This window comes from Diuraphis noxia, unplaced genomic scaffold (assembly GCF_037042655.1).
Source record: "Diuraphis noxia isolate RWA-SAM2 unplaced genomic scaffold, SU_Dnox_SAM2 contig0001, whole genome shotgun sequence".
Taxonomy (NCBI): domain Eukaryota; kingdom Metazoa; phylum Arthropoda; class Insecta; order Hemiptera; family Aphididae; genus Diuraphis; species Diuraphis noxia.
In genome coordinates this window covers 72,643,942-72,662,301 of record NW_028301711.1, presented here as the reverse complement: position 1 = coordinate 72,662,301, position 18,360 = coordinate 72,643,942, and the positions used below count along the sequence as shown (strand labels likewise).

Sequence of the window (18,360 nt, the reverse complement as noted above, 5' to 3'; positions counted from 1 at the left end):
ATTAAAGGAAAAAAGGCGGGTAAGTCGTGTATGTCGCTCTGCTGTAGGTACAGTAGGTTACAAGTGGGTTACTGTAATGGATGGATTTAAATTTGAATCCAATGATATTATATCATTGTATACGAAAAACGATTCTGAGCGAAGACGGTTTATCTGTCTAGGATATATCATAGATTATTAAAAATTTTCAAATCTTAGATTTAAAAAGAAAATTTTTTATGAATTTCTAGTTTGAAATAATTTGCGAATTTTCGTGATTTTAGTGATTTTTACATAATATGTTGTCAAAATTCAAACTTTGAATGCTTGTAAAAAAAAAATTGTGATTACGCATTTCTTTTATTTTTCAAGTGCTATTTTAAAAATATGATAGGAGCCATGTATTAAATTTTCAAATCTTAGATATAAAGGAAAATTTTTTATGAATTTCTAGCATAAAATAATTTATGAATTTTCGTGATTTTCAAACTTTGAATCCTTGTAAAAAAAAAATTGTCATGAATTTATTTTATTTTTCTACTGCTATTGATAAAATGTGTTAGAAGCCTTGTATTAAATTTTCAAGCTTTTCTACCGAACAAATAAATTTTTATCGATATTTATAGAAAAAAAAACTAAAAAAGTTGAAAAATTAAAATGTCAGTAAACAGCTCAAAACAAATCTAAATATTTTGAAAATTTTATCAAATATGTTAAATGTCTATATAAACATTCAGCCAAAATGTCAAGTATCTGCGGTCATTTGTGTTAGAGTTACACCAAAATCGTTAAAAGTGAAAATCCAATGTTATAAAAATTTAAATTTCATATGCTCATAAAAATTTAATTTGAATTTCCGGTGGACTTTTTGTTTGTGGTAAAGATTGAAAAACTTGTAAGGAATCTTGCATTAAATTTTCAAATCTTAGATTTAAAATGAAAATTTTTAATGAATTTCTAGCTTAAAATAATTTGTGAATTTTCGTGATTTTTACGTATTTTGTCAAAATTCAAACTTTGAATACTTATAAAAAGAAATTGTGACTATGAATTTATTTTATTCTTCAACTGCTATTGTAACAATATGTTAAGAGCCTTGTATTAAATTTTTAAGCTTTTCTGCCAAACAAATACATTTTTATCGATATTAATTTTAAAAAAACTAATAATGTTCGAAAATTTTAAATGCCTATGAATAGTTCAACTTAAGTCGAAAATTTTTAAAAATCTCACGGTGGAACACAGATACTTATATAAACATTCGGTGAAAATTTCATGTATCAATGGTCATTCGTTTTAAAGTTACATCAAAAACCAAAATCGATTTTGTCGAAAAATAAATGTACGTAAAATTTCCCGTTTTTCCCTTAATTTTTAGTTTGTTTTTCTCGATTATTTAGAAAAGTGTTAAGAATTTTTTACTTTTGAACCCCAAAGTATTAACTAGATTCACTTTCTGATTTAACAAGGTACTGAAGTTAAAAGTTGAAGCATTTTTACTGCCCCAAAACGTGATGACAGACACAAAAAAAAAATAAATAAAAACACACATCATGGTAAAATCAATACATGCATCGCTCCGCTCAGAATCTAAAATGGTGTGAGCATGCTTGGTGAATCACCCTGTATCAACTGTGTACCTATATCGCATTGGGTTATTTACATATTATTAAATAAATAATAATTATAATAATGTAGTGCTCGTTTAAAACTCTAATGGCGAAGGTACACGTACGAGTATTATAATGATTTATTGAATTGCTAGTTGGTCACGGTAATAATAGTTGAACATGTATACTTTTTTTTAGGTTACCACTAGGATTCAGACTTATTTTATATTAAGTATATTACCTATATATTAAGTGATCTATATGCAATTATTATGGTCAATCAAAGTTTTTGTTAACTATATTATTACAATTCACAGTGGCAAACAATTTAGTGAAAACAGTTTGCCAACATTTTAGAAACATAATTTATAAAAAGCATAAAAGCAAGATTATTTGGTTTTTATTAGAGTTCTTGGACGAAATAATAACAATTTAAAATGTCCTCTTATTTAAAAAAATAAGCTCATTACTTTTGTATTGAAAATAATATAATTATTTAATGTTTTGCTATTTTTATCTTGCGCGTAATGTAGAATTCTACGAAATATTAATTAGGTAGTTATTTGTTGTATTTTTTATATTAATTTAATCTTGTATTTCATATAAATCTCATATTATATTATCGTAGTGAAAGAAATGAAGAAAATTTAATTTAATTTAAAAAAAAAAACAGCTACGATAATAACATAGAAATACGGTAAAATGAAAGTGACTATAGTGTTGTCTTGGATAAAGTGCAAAAATGGTTCAGTTATTGATTAAAATGTAACAGAAATAGTGAAATATTACTTACTTATGATTATGACAAATGTATGAAATAATGTATTTCAATTAAATTTATTTTTGTTATTATTTATCCCATAATATTTAAGTAAAACTATTTAGTAATACCAATTACCTTTTATTGTCTAAACAATATTTTATTAAAACTAGTATTTTATTGATTTATAATTTAATGTTTTAGATAATTAAGTAATTTTATTTTAATATACTGCGTAATAAAATATATTTATTTATTATTTACTTATAAATGTATACAGAGTGATTATTTTAAGTGGGTACACTAAGTATTTACTTTTTTCAAAATATTTTTTTACATGGTTTCAAGTTGTTAAAAAACCAAAGTTTTTATTAAAAAATTATATTTTTAAATATTTTTTATCCTTATTATTTTTTAAGTTTTTTACTTTTTTGAATGACAACATAGAGTTTTAATTTCATATTCCAAAGCAGAATATTTTTCTAAGTATTTTGATTCATAAAAATTGAATTTAGGAAGAGTAGTTTATGAGTTATATGTATTTAAAGTTTAGACAAGCGGAGTAGTGGACGAACATTTTGCGGGGTAACCCCGTACCACTCCACTCTGCCAATCTAAACTTTAAATACTTATAACTCAAAAACTACAAGCCCTAAATTCGATTTTTATGAATCAATATACTTAGAAAAATATTCTGCTTTGGAATATGAAAACTCTATGTTGTAATTCAAAAAAGTAAAAAAACTTAAAAAATGATAAGGATAAAAAATATTTAAAAATATAATTTTTTAATAAAAACGTTGGTTTTTTAACAACTTGAAACCATGTAAAAAATATTTTGAAAAAAGTAAATACTTTTCGAGATAATTAGTGTACCCACTTAAAAGAATCACCCTGTATAGCTAACTTCGTTAGTTCTTTATAAGTTAATGTTACACTATTGCAAAATATAAATTATAAATAATTTATTGTATTGAGTATTTAAATTATTTTATAACTATCGCTTTGTTGTTAAAAAAAAAAAAATAATAATAATAATAAATAACACTTTTTCCAACCAAAGTGGCAATATTTAAAATCGCTGGGTGATATGTTTCCCGATCGCTGGTTGTTAAATATTTTAAACAATTTTATTTTTCATGAAATGATTACATTATAAACTATATTTTATAATTTTAAATTTTAGAACCCACAAAAGTTAGAAGGATTAAATATTAAAATACAGTTCTTCAGTCATATCAAATCAAAATCATAAAACCATTCACCACGGCATCCATACACAATTCAATCCTATATAATTTAGTATTTACCTAGGACGCGTAATACAAATATTCCAACTATGTAATTTAGGGATCGTTACTCTCGCAATTATTGTATTGGTATTCGTATTAAATAAATTAATACTAGGAAGAGGTGAAATGGGTGAAATCAATTATTAATCGAGTGTTACTAAAATATTAATTGCTTGAAATTCGAGTCTGCATTACAGTGTTTATAGTGACTGACATATAATCAGTCACAGTAGTTACAATTGTGAGCGTTTGAAATTTAATAGTCGAGGAAACTTCCTCATAAAACTTCAATGTGCTTGAAAAACAATCGTTTGTACATTTTTTGCGGATCACAAAAACGCAGTATTAATGACTTATATAATAATATGACGATTGACAGTATATTATATGGACGGTATGAAAATAATATTTTTGAGTGTGCTGAAACGAACCTTAGCTCTTTGTTACGAAACTATAGTTTATGTAATATTAAATTCATTCCTCATACCTTGCGCAGGAGATCTATCGAAATTGTCTCGGACCCAAGTATCAGCATCATTGTATAGTGTCCTTTGATTTCTGATTCGTAGTTGAGCACCAGGGAAAACTCATGGCCGACAAAATCATTAGCCAAAAGATATGAACATTGGCCCTTAAAGTCGTAATGCCTCTGGTCGAATGTCACAAAATGCTGTGAACCGACTATCATCGCATGAGCTGCAACAAGCACGCAATTGCGCAACAAGTTAAATAGTAAAACAGAACCAGTAAGTATATATAATATTGTAAAATGGATGAGTTTATGCCTGATTGGAAAACGGATTGTATCAGTGAACAAATATTTCAAATTTATTTCATAGTTAGAATATTTTTAGAGGTGGTCCCATAAGGCCATCAAACACTTTTTCCGATACCTATTCAATATATCGTGATATATTGTTAATATAAAATCCAACTTATATTTTAATTTGTTGGATCCATGAACCAATCAATCCAATCGAATCAAAAAAAAAAACCAATCAATCGGATCAAAATCTAATATCCTATTTTTTACATATACCTAATGATGTGATTTAAGTCATAATATAAATAAGTCATATATGGTCATAATATGTGACTTATCAATATATCTTGCATTTCTGCAAGGATTATTATCAATTCAAATCATAACCTTGCCGGTAAACAATATTATTTGACACGTAATTTACGCATTGTATTTAAGCAGGTACCTACCAAGATAATATTTTTAATAGATCTGAAAATATTAATATCAATATAACCTCCGTATTATTATATGTAAATTTATATGCGATGCGTATTATATTGGGATTAAAAAAATATATATAATAATAAATAACCTACAGTAGGAGCATAATGTACAGACAGAACAAATATAATGGTTTTTAGTATTGGTCCAATACTTCATATTTAAATATTTTAAATTGAATATCCGTATCCCAAATAATCATTACAGTTAACTAAACACCACTCATCACATACCTGTTACGTTTACTTACATTTGTATTATCTAACTACTATTACTAAGAAATTTTTGTTTCTTCAAACTTCAGCCTATATCAATTGATGAACAATTTTACTTTTGTGTAAAAAACAAGTTCACGTAAGTGTTAATTGCTAAAAAAAATTAAAACTCAACGAGTCTAAATGCATAAATTCTGTTAAACGTTTGTACAGTTTTACCATTTTGGTAAGAAGGTATAGTCACTAATTAGTAATTAATTATAATTTTTGTTTGGGTTGGTCAAAATGTTCGATTATTTCTGATGCGTTTATACGGCAATATTCTCAATAATGAAAATGTCACATGTGACATATTGCATCTAATACAAATATTGTACGTAATTTAGGTAAATAAATAATTTTATAAATTATGTATGTTTAAAACGTTTCCGATTTGATCGTTTGAATTTAATAAGGTACCAACACATTTACTAACTATGCTTGTATTTTTCTGTCAAAACCATTTTTATACTATATAATATTTTAAATATTGTTATCTATTGTAGCATAATTGTTACTTATTACTAATTATTATACTTAATACGCAATATATAGCAGAGCATATTTTAAGTAATTTTCACTGGGTGGCACTTCAATAAAATTGTCTACCAGAGGAACATAGAAAGAAAATCAACTCTCCTATCTCAAAAATTTTGATATAGGTTTATTAACTGTACTTTACTGAAAAATACATCTACAAGTTATATATAGATTTATTTATTGAGAATTCGAGATATTATTATTTTATCAAAAAAAACCGATTTTTCAATAATAAAACTTTGATAAAATAAGTAGAACATAGTATATATATTTCTATCAGTATCTGTATTAAAAAAATACGTGTTAAAATTTAAAATTATATGTTTGAATCTATGGAAAAAAATGTTTGTATAAATTCTTGATTCTGGTATAGCTCTGGGTCAGGTAGTTTTCTTCTTTTCTCTTTAGATTCCAGAAACTTATCATTTTAATGACAGCTATATTATAATAGTATACGCTAGGTATACAGTCAACAAACAGGATAAGATCATTACTTTTTATTAATACTAAAATTCGTCCAATATGGGCTTTTATAGCAAATTACGGACCGATTGAAAAATATTTCTCGAAGGGCCGAGACTATCCAATCCGGCCCTGGACGAGTACCTATAAGTATTTGATATTTCAATCACAGAACAATGCTATGAAATATGAATACTTCTAAACAATTGTATAAAAGTAGTATAAAATGTACCTATACAGTGTATGGTCGCCTCGCCTGTCTTTTATCAGGAGTACAGGACGAAAATTCAAAATATGTAGAAAATTAGAAATGTTGTAATATAGCACCTTATTCCCACCCAACCTTCAATTTACGGTGACGATCGACGACTTCCGAAGAAATTGATAGCATTGTTAAAATTACGTGTACTATTTTCGTACTACATCAGTACAACTATATCTATTCGTATAATTTATATTATCAAATAGGTATATAATATAAACAATTCCGATAAAATAGTTGTGAGCATGTGACATATGTTCTACATTCAATAAAATATTATTATTGTTTATTATATGTATAGTATGGGATAAACTATACAAGAGTCGAAAGCTTAAAATAGTTTTATGTTCCGTATACATATATTATATAGTATATACATAATAATTGATATTGGTACCTATCGGTCGTTATGAGAACGTATTAGTCAGTGGCAGTGTGGCACGATCACCCACCAGTGGGTAGCATTAAAATATCACTGGGGGGCACTAGTGCCCCGTACTTTGTATGTTAAAATATGCTATGACATATAGTGTACCCTGTGTAATGCGACGCGTGTATTTGAAACTATTTCTCAGCTATGAAATTCCGATCACGCGTGTATCTAATTATAATAATATACGGAATTATCGTAGGCCATTATTATATTGATGTCATACGTAATAAATATAAATTTTAATATTATACGGGGTTGCGTGATCTGTAGCAGTGTTACCAGAAATATTTAGAAAAGCTGTGACTGTATACACACGATAATATTATACATTTTATATTATAAAATCGTAATGATGGGATGGTGGTTGCAATTACCTACCTATAGTATAATATTCTAACATTCAGAGATTATCCAAAGGTATGAGCAAGTTCGTGAAAAAAATTAATTTTAGTTACCTAGTAGAGTTAAAAACATGAAGCTCTGTAATAGTTAACAAACAGAGTTATATTTTAATCTAAAAAAGGTTAATAACATGGAAAAAAATTTATGTGACTCGAAAAATAAGAAGTAAATTTATTTTATATTTTTAAATAATACACGGAACACACATACAAATATGAGGAAACTTTTAAATGTTTTGAAAGAATAACCAAATATTTTAATTAAAATGTACCATTTTATAATACAACTATTCTTTCTTATAACAGCTGTTAGGTATTTGCATGCGTTCTTGTCAAATAAATTATTAAATCAAGGAGTGTTAATTTGTATTTCTGTATTTAAAACCATTTTATACATCAACTACCCAGTGATATGCTTATATGACAAAAAAATAACATATAAACATGATTTTAACTTGACGTATTAATTTTTCAAATTTGCAAAAACATTTCATTTGTTACAATGGATGCTTTACCTAGGTAGTCAAGTTTTTGAATTTTAATGAAAACTAGTTTAGTTAAAAAGTTAAAAAGGTATTGACTTTTTAACTTAACTTTAGCTTTAGTCTTTTTAAATAGTTAAAAATGCCCAACTCTGTAGGTACCTACCTCTGAACGGTGGCAGCCAATTCGTATAATCCATAAACGGCATCAAATTATAGTACACAAACCAGAACGTAACATTGGATGGCGCAAACATGCTCAACAGTTTAGTGGCCATTCTGTATTCTGGGATCTCCTAAAAGTAACCATCGAGTGGCGAACGGTCGCGTTTAATTGTTATTTAATTGTTTTCAGCACAATAAGTTAAGTAAGTATATTATATCGAAGGATAAAAATGTATAATAGTCATAATATATTGACATAATTACTTCGTATTTGGGCGTTTCATTGAAAGCGTGCCACGAGAACGGCAACTTCTGTTCCAATTCTAAAATTCCTTTTTCTGGATTGCATAAAAATTTTGTTTTCGCTTTGTGGTATCTGAAATATAACACAATCATCGCTAAAATAACGATTTCATCTATCGTAAACGTGGAGACAAATAAACTCCATTATATTTTTAAGGGAAACATGGTGTAAAAACTAAGTCTAGTAGGTAATCGATACTTCGACTCATCGTTATATCAGTTATAGGTACCTATTATCTCTATACCAACGGTGGTGTTGCAGCTATAATAAAGGTAGTAAAAAATCTCATTCATTTTTCTTGATAATGATATCACATAAAATATGAGATAGATATATTACATGCTATATTTCGTACTTATTCATGATTCCATACAAAGACATGTTTAAACAAATTATAAAATGTTTTTATAAATAAACATAAATTATTAAATTTCTCACACCCCCATAGCCTATTGCTAATCATCTTCTGCGCCTATTATTAGTAAACAAACTTACACATACTTAGTAACAACTTGAAAACTATACACTCGTTTGAATTTCAGTTTAGATAATTTATAAAAATGTTCTACTCAATAATAATAATCTTCAATAAAAAGAGTAGCAGTCATTTGAAATAAAGAAATTTTCTATCGTCACCGAATATAATAGGACCAGGGGTATGACACTCTCACAATTCCTAATGCTATTTGAAAAAAGTGGGGACATGGCCTTGAACTCTTGGGCACTGCTATTTTGTTATTTTTGAGAATCAACTGATGGCTCATATCATATATTTCAATAATTGATAGTTGATACACAGAATAGATATATGATATTTTGATACTTGATACCATTATGATATCACAGAAATTATAATAAATAATATTATAATTTATAATTATAATTACTATAAATAATTAAAATTAAAATAATTATTGAACGTGTACTGCAAAACAGTTGTTACTTCATACTTGTTGTTGGATAGCCGCAAGCAGTGAAGGTTAGGTTATAACATTAAAACTTATAGGATTAAAACGTAAACAAACAACAAACCGTTTATTGTAAAAAAAAAAAATCGTTCATAACAACACTCCTAAACCACCAGGTTATCATTTACAACTTAAACACAAAATCATCAGAGATCGACCACCAAGCAAAGTGTCGTTTCTATACTGTTCTATGATAGGATACTCCTTAATTAGATTAAGTATCTAAAAATACAGTAAACTTTCAAATTCCGAAATTGGTTTTTAAATAACTTTAATATGTGTCTTAAGGTAAAGGGTGGGAGGTGAGTACGTATATTTGCGTGGTGAATCATCATGTATACAAACACAGTCACAGGTCTTACTTCATTTCATTGTCGACTGCCGTGTATGTTAGATCGTACAACCGATTCACTAGTTTGGGAATAATGTTTTGTATTTTTTTGCTCAAGTCGATATATTCACAAAACCACACAAACTGAAAAAACAAAGTGAAACAATTTAAATAGGCCGTGGATAATGCGCACGTAAAAATATGATATAAAATTTCGTCATTGTTTTAGATAATAAAAATAATATAATATGTATGAACAACAGTGTCTATATTTTCGGTTACGTAATGATTATTACTTGGTTGATCATTGTTTTGGTGTTGTCGATCACATAAGATATTAACGGTAATTTGAGCAATTGATTCACGCCGTCCATTATCTCCAGTCTGAGGGCGTTCATTTCGGTCGCTGAAATCATTCCAAACACACATCACATAAACGAATGCACATAATATCATATACCTATAGATATCACGTCTGTCCATTTTACATACAACAGCGCAGCAGTAATATGCAAAGTGAAACTTTCATACGCGCAATACATAATACCTACCTACGTCAACATCATGTTTTAATGTTTTTTTTTTTTTTTTTGACGGAGTACCAAAAATGATGTACGAACACACACACACACATAACACATACCTACACTATACATAAGTATACTAGATGCCTATAGATAAGTAATATATCTAAGTACTCCATATACATACATTTGACGTTTGCCCTCGTATACGAGGAGATTGACATTTCGCTAGTAAAGTGAATAAATTATTCAAAAATCGTTTCGTAAAATATGTACGAATGGTGGATAACAAATAATCTAATAGGAGAAACATACAATCCAAGAGGTCGTGAATATCTATATAGGCTATAACATGAAATGTGTAATATTTACGAATCGTACAGAATAAAGTATAGTGTTGTATCTACGCCGTATCATCGTTGTAGCGTTTCTGCTGTTATAATATACTATGTAATGGTAACAACAGTATTAATGTACAGGGTGGATTTTTTTAAGGTAAACAGTATATCATTAATTCCAAGAAAACAATTGGCTACATAATTTGTTCATAATTTAAATATTGGATATTGCGACAAAGTATTATAATCCTATTTTTTTTTTTTGTTATTTTTATCTAGTATTTAAACTTTACTAGACTAAGAAGTGACCGATATTTAGTGTGGTACCCTTGTATCACTCCATTCCTCATTCTGTTAATTAAACCCTTTTAAACAGTTTCCCAACTGATAAGCCGTGACATATTAGTCTGTTGTGAGATCTCCATAGGTATGTCATGATTAATAATAAACATACAAAAAAAATATTATTTTGCATGAATTTTTCTAAACTAAATAAACATATTATTTTAAATTGTATGTTAGTAATCAATTGACACAAAACTATTTTTGTATTAATATCATAAAAGCCAATCTCAAGTGTACCACAGATAAATATGGGTTAAGACTAATGTGCCACAAAGGTGAAAGGTTGGTTGACTTAATCACTTGAAATTCAAACTTCGATGTTTAAATATTAAAAATTGAAATTATCAACAAAAAAGTCTGGTTGGGAAAGTTCGATCAACAATGTATACTATTACAAAAAAAAAAACATTTATATCAAATTCTAACGATAAAAAATGTTGAACATATTTTTTTTCAAATAATATGTGGTTTTGCAACAACATAAAACTATGTTTAAAAAAATGATTAAGAATAGGTAAGTATTAAGACTTGATGTGGAACCTATAGTGATTAGTTTTGAAAAATTACCATGTACCCATACAACATTAATTATTAGTGATTTTATTTGTGAGAAAGAGGGTGAAGAAAATATAAAAGAATTTGCTGCCATCTTTTAAACATAGCTTAAAGTGTTACTTTTGGTATTTATTAAGATCAGATGAACTATTACTATCGTGGGATTTACTTAATCTTCATATATATTTTTAATTGTTTGGTTATAAAATAATTTGATGTAGACATATTATTATAATATAAATATGGTTTGTATAAAATAAATATTATGGTAGTCCATAGTGGTACTACATTAAGTTATTTTTACTTGTACTATTACTATGAATATAAGTAAGTATATAATTTGATATTAATATAAAATAAAATACATAATGCTGTGCATAGTTTTTAACATCCAGAATTCAGGAAATATATTGAGTTTGAGTATTTAAAAATATGAATTTTGATGAACTAATATTAATGATACATTTATAACCAATTTTAGTGGTGGAGAATCTCACCCCTTAAATCATATTCAAAAGCGTCACAATAGTAAGATAAATAAACTCTGATTTGTTTTTAAAAGACAGTTAAAATAATTTAGCAGCTTGAAATGTCAAATGTCACTATTGACGTCATCGCTGCTGAACGCTCACTAAATCGTGTCGATAACATGGAATGAAACCCACACAAAATATACTAAAGACAATAATTATTGTTGTGGACCTCGATATCTACGTCAATACTAATACTCTTAAATTTTAACTCCAAACACAATATCAAACAGGCATGACATATATATTACTTCCTTGTTCCTACCACGGTACAATGTGTGCAATACGTATATTGGCATTTAGAGGTATATGTGTCAAGCGGGAAGTGAATACAATTCATTATTATACTACACTTGAGCAGCTGAAAATCGATTCAAATTAAGTAAGTTTAGTTAAAATTAAAAATTAAAAAAAAAAGTACAACATTTATGTCGAAAATATAATAAAAATATGTATAGTAGTCAATAAAGGAGATAAATATTTGTATGAATTCGTATAATGCGTATAATTATTATATTTTATTATGCGTAATGAGTATATTACCATCAGTTTATTTTTGGCACGACTAGAAATCGTTGGAAACATTTTTTTTATCTACGTGCAATTCGTATAAGGAAATCGTATGAGTATGCACACAAAACTAGTTTTTTTTTTGGCAATCTTGTGCGAATAAATTGTTGTCAATGTATAATATGTCCAATGAGTAGGTAATTATACGAAAAAAATTGTTTTCAATTTTCCAACGACTTCAGTGGAAACGTCTATGATCGTACACAACTTTAAGTCCATTTAAGTTAAAAATATATTTATATTATTTACTGGTTACTCTTTTACAGTCTATCATAATTTTTAATAATTAACATATTAAAACAAACTACACGATATTTTTTCATGATAAATTACTTAAGTATAGGGACTATATGTAGGTTACATATGCTGCAAAGTGGAATCATATACCAGTACGAATATCTTTACGTTAACATTTTGTGCATGTTATAACAATATATTAATATCGTCAATCTGGTTTGAAGCTGGTTTTTCTAGAAAACTAAATAGGCCTGATTTGTAAAAAAATTGTATAAAAATATTAAAACGTGTTTTCAGTAAGTTATATAAGTTATATAAGTTATATAAGTTGTCATATATTATTAAACATTGTTAGAATTTGAATTCTAATAATTTTATTATAATTAACGTATTCGTTAAAATGAATAGTAATAATTGGAATATTATAAGATCTATGACAACTTATTTTTCCCAGTTAGCACTACATGTTTACATTTCTAGGACGGATAACGATGGATTGAGATGGAACTTTTTGACAAGCTCTAGTGTAGGTACCTACCTAAATACACATTCGTAAGAATAATCTATAAAACTCTCCCAGAACCCACATAGGTATGTAGAAAGACTTGTATATTTCTATAAACCGAAATATATATCTTTTTTTTATACCCTATTCGGGTATACCTATTGTTTTAAAGTAAATTGGATTCACATATTATGTGGTTCTAAAATCAAAACTTATACTAAGTAAACGAGCCATTTCAAAAACATTTTTTGTCATAATTATTTTATATTTATTTGTTATTTCGATTATTAGTCAATTATTATTTTAGAGTCAGGTTATTAAGTCAAAATTACTTAAATAAAATAATAGGTCTACATCAGTATGGTATTAAAAATATATCTTATTATTTATAAGATTACAAGTCTTATTAGTACCTAACTACTCTATTACGTTCTGGCAAAGTTAAAAATTACAGTTACCTCCCCTATCAATGTATGTGTAGAATTAATTATTAAGATATCCCACAGCTTGAAAAAAAAGATCAAAATTAATCCAATAAAATCAATTTAAGAAATGTAATGTTATCCGAAAAATTTTCAAATTATATAATATAATATACACAATATACCAGATTTTCTTATATTTTTAATGGACAATGTTTCAATTGACGCTAATCTTTATGCTTTTTTTATTTATAATATACATATATGAAATATTTTACATTCTTTTAATGTTTAACTTTTGTTATACGTTTTATGAGTGAAAACCATACTAGTCATTATCTTGATGAAAGTCTGCGTAATAGGCACTGAACGATAAGAGCAATTTAAAAAAAAATGTTTCTGCGACAAAACGCTCACTTATACCTTCATTTCTTTATAATACCTACTATAATGCGCCGTAAAAATACGATGTACAATTATATGAAAATATGTTGGGATTGATAACAGCTTTGTTATGTTTTGCGCGACGAGTGTTACAAGTGTTTCTATCTACCTACATACAAGTATAATATATTCTACGCATGCTACTATTAATGACATTCAAATCAAGTAATCGAATATAAGATAGAAGGCCCTACATTTGTATAGAAAATGATATTTTGACTTTATTTTTAATACTTATTATTAAATATATTATTGTGGCTTGTGTTTAATATTCCCTTTCACCCTGTTAGTTATTATCGTAATGTCGACAATCGTCATAACGTAAAATGCCACAGAATAATTATTTTATTCAGATAGGTATTATTACAGTAGATACGATATAATACTCGACGCATTAATTTATTGCACGTGTATTTTATCGTATAGATAATTATATTATTCCTTATATAAAACGACACTTTTAGCAGTTTTAGCAAAAAAAAATACGAAATACAGAAAAAACATTATTCTTTATTTTATGATAGTGTAAAATGTTCTGATTTAGTTCTTATTGCGTATACTATCGTAAATTAACGTATATTAATAATTGTGTACTATAATTGTGCTATTTTATTATCTGAACTATATCAAAGTGTAGTTTTGTTTAATTTTAGGTACCTAATAGGTAATATTATAATTACATATTTAATGACCGATAAGTTTAATATTCAGACAAACGATTGGAGAACATTATATAACGACGAACTGTAGTCCCTTTTTCAAAAAAAAAAAAAAGGTTGATTTGGTTGAAAATTCCTGGAGGAAGAGTGATTTAATGATAAGATAGACGATTTAGGAAAACCCAGTAGGAAGGACCACGGTTATGGTGGGGGCGTGGAGGACTGTGTAAAAAGGGATGAAGTAGCAGCAGAACCAAAAATAGTCATTGGCAAGAAGTAGTGAAGGATAGTTTCTAGTTAACGGTATGGTCTTCAATGACCGAGACCAAAAAAGAAGTTGAAGGAGGAAAAGAAACTGATTACATAAACTGAATTTATAATTATAAAGCTATTCTGTAGATATGGACGTATCTTACTTAGGTATTACGATACCTTACGACATTTTCTGAATCCCGATATCAAAATGACCTACTTATTATAATGTATTTAATAATTTACAATTTAATATTTCGCTATTTTAATCAGTACTTATTTTACTTTTACTATAATATTACTGTTTATTACCTAAACCTGCGAAACATATTTTCTCATAATGTACAACGTAGGTATAATATTATTAAATGTTATGCTTATAATAATGACACAATATTTAAGTATTTATAATATAGTATTGACTTTATTTGGTGTATTTCGACAATATTATATTCGATATATTTTATAAATGCTAAAAATCGGTTTAGGTTTCATTTAGACAGAACTGTTAGTCGTTAAATAGCTTAGGACCTATAAACAAAATTAATCAAATATTAGCTAATAATTTTCATGTAAAAATAGTCACATACAAGAAATTCCATGTACCAAAATAGCTAAAAGAAAACATGATCAAATATGAAAACGGTCAAGATGAAAAAAATTAGTTGACAATAATTTAGTATCAGTAACAGATGTCCCGGTACTGTATCGGAGTATTAAATACAATTTATTTATTTGAAAGTTATACTCAATTTTAAATTCACGTTCTAACTATTCTAAAACATAAATCTATGGGTTCTATACAAATAGGTAAGGAATGAAAATAATATATAAAGTAAACTTAAACCAAATATAAATAATAATATTAAACCATATGTTAATTAGAATATGTTTATTTTTAATACTGCCTCATAATTTAATAAAACACGTTTAAACATCAACGAATTTAAAACTCATTTAAATTGTATATTGTGTGTAACCATCAAGACAATGTCTCCTTATTTTTATTCTGCTTTAGTCATTGTTAATTTCAACATTATTGAACTTGAGAAATACGACAGTGAAACAATCTGATTCTATGGAGAAATAAGGCACATTTTCTATTACGCTTTCTAATGTTTCCAGATCGTTTTCGTTCTATATAATATAAAGCATAATTTTATATATTAAACGTAAGTGACTTAAAATCAATATCGTAAAATAATTTCATTTATTATGACAAAAATATTGCACCTACAAACATTTTATCATGATGTTACAAAATGCTGATGCCCTATGTATAGCAAATTGTTTGTATGGATAATATGTAAATATGAATTTTCATAAGTATAACGTAAAATAATATTATTGAATAATAAATCATATTTACTACATTGGTAAATGATTATAAAGTGAAAACACGTAGATGGCTTATGGGTTATTATTTTTAACGAAGGCCACTACATATTCAAAAATAAATAATCTAAATGTTTATCCACTAATTCAACACTAATTTTTTCTTCAATATCTTTAAATCATTTTTGTTTTGGTTCATATTTTCCTCTGGCCATTTTTGTAGCTTGAAATTATTTTTATTTAGACATTTTATTTGTGGCCATTTTTAATGTGGATATTTTTACCAATTATAATGGTAATCGGTAATCTGCCTATTAGATTAGAAAATATTTTGTATTTAACTGTTTTATTTTACTTCTAATCAACATCAGTCTTACGACGAGAATAATTAAAATAAGTTATTTTAAAAATTACCAAAATAATTAAATTTATATGAATATTCTAACTATACATTTGAATTATAAAAAAATAAAAAAAATATATGTTTCAAGGTCTTTCCGCGCACATCGCTTCCGCGCCTACCTTCCTCGTCCGGATTATTATTATATAATATAATATAAGCCATTTTATTATATCTCATAGTTTACATCATAATGTATCATGCAGGTAAATGCCACTTGAGTAAAAAAATAAACTAATTTTATAATAATAATTTTATGTGGGCTTAATTCAAGTTATGCTCTAAAATGAAATTGTGTATTGAATATATTATTATTATTTTGTTATTAGGTATATCATGTTCATGTAGTTAATAAAAAATAATGCATCGTTATCTAAATGGCATACACTATACATGCTCGATTCCCAATATAAATTATTTTATGTCTATTTATACGTTACTTCCCACGTTAAATAATATTTATTTAAATTTTTATATTATAAATTAGATACGTAAATTTTTCTTTTAACTTAATATAAGACAATTTAATATACATATTATATATATATATATATATTATTAGTATTGTTTATTTAATTAATTAATTAAGTGTCTTACGTTTCAACATGAAGTTTCAAATATTTTTACATTGTTCTAAATGCATAATAAATAAAAATATAAATATACAATATAATACTATGTACATATTATTATCACAATAATATCATAAAAATTTCATCACTTTTCCTGGCTTATTTGCTTTCACAAATTTATCTAAATGGGATTTTCTTTGATTTATTAAATACTACATGTTTAGTTCAAACGGCACTATACAATAAATTTTAAAAGATATACTATGCTAGTTCACAACAATTAAACAATGATAGAATGCATATTTGCATGTGAATGATTGTGAATTACGTAAGCTCACTATTCAGTATTAAACTATAAAATGCACACTGTAATATGCACATCATTTATATTATTTTTATTTTTTGCTTTACATATTGACATAGTAAAATTTGCCAACTTTATTGCGTCTGTTTTATGTGGGATAATGGCTTTGGTCGTTGAAATTACTACCCCTGTAACTACGACATAATTGATCGTCTTAGAAAATATAATTTCCTAGACAGCTAAAAACAAAATGTTGATTTCACAGCAGATTAAGCTCATTATATTGCTTGATTCAGTGTTATTGTCCTTCCCAATCACGATTGAAGTATTGAAGGAGCAGCGTTGCCCCAATGTTTATCGCTATAATAGCTGTCGGACAGAAACGATATAATTATTTCTTATAAAACACACTATCAAACGGCGTAAATGCGTATGTTTCAGTGGCGTTAGCTGAAACCCTGAAGGCAGGGAGGATGGATAGTATGGCAATCACCACCCTCCTTGTGTCGGGTTTTTTGCTTTAACGGCTGTGCCCATCGATCCGACACACAGATAACTTTCAACTTTGGTGCAATTATTATAATATACATCTTTTATGTTTGTCAACTTTATCATATTGATCTCGTTCCATTTTGAGCGAACATAAAGCGAAACTGATCAAGAAAATATCTTCTTACACCACCACACTCTATAATTATTACCGTCATTTTTGATAATGAATAAACTAACAGAGATTAAAAACAAATCTTATCTACTATGGAAACTATCATTAACCATTACACTGTCAATTAAAATAATTTTCCATCTTTAGATGACTGGATTCACCACTAATCCACATATTTGGAGATATTTTCAATAATATAAAACATCTATGGAGTT

At 26.9% G+C, this 18,360-nt stretch overlaps 1 protein-coding gene and 1 pseudogene across 1 annotated transcript in view; one reads left to right on the top strand and one right to left on the bottom strand.

Annotated features, from left to right (window-relative positions):
• Nucleotides 1-18,360, top strand: part of LOC149061615 (uncharacterized) — a 587,539-nt pseudogene that overhangs the window by 201,388 nt on the left and 367,791 nt on the right.
• Nucleotides 1-18,360, bottom strand: part of Apoltp (Apolipoprotein lipid transfer particle) — a 124,495-nt gene that overhangs the window by 37,515 nt on the left and 68,620 nt on the right. Inside the window, exons 61-65 of the mRNA XM_089218145.1 lie at nt 9,786-9,895; nt 9,521-9,633; nt 8,151-8,262; nt 7,888-8,017; nt 4,129-4,337 (exon numbers count right to left, since the gene is read on the bottom strand). Of these exons, the coding sequence (XP_089074271.1) occupies nt 4,129-4,337; nt 7,888-8,017; nt 8,151-8,262; nt 9,521-9,633; nt 9,786-9,895 (674 nt within the window). The remainder of the gene's footprint in view (nt 1-4,128; nt 4,338-7,887; nt 8,018-8,150; nt 8,263-9,520; nt 9,634-9,785; nt 9,896-18,360) is intronic.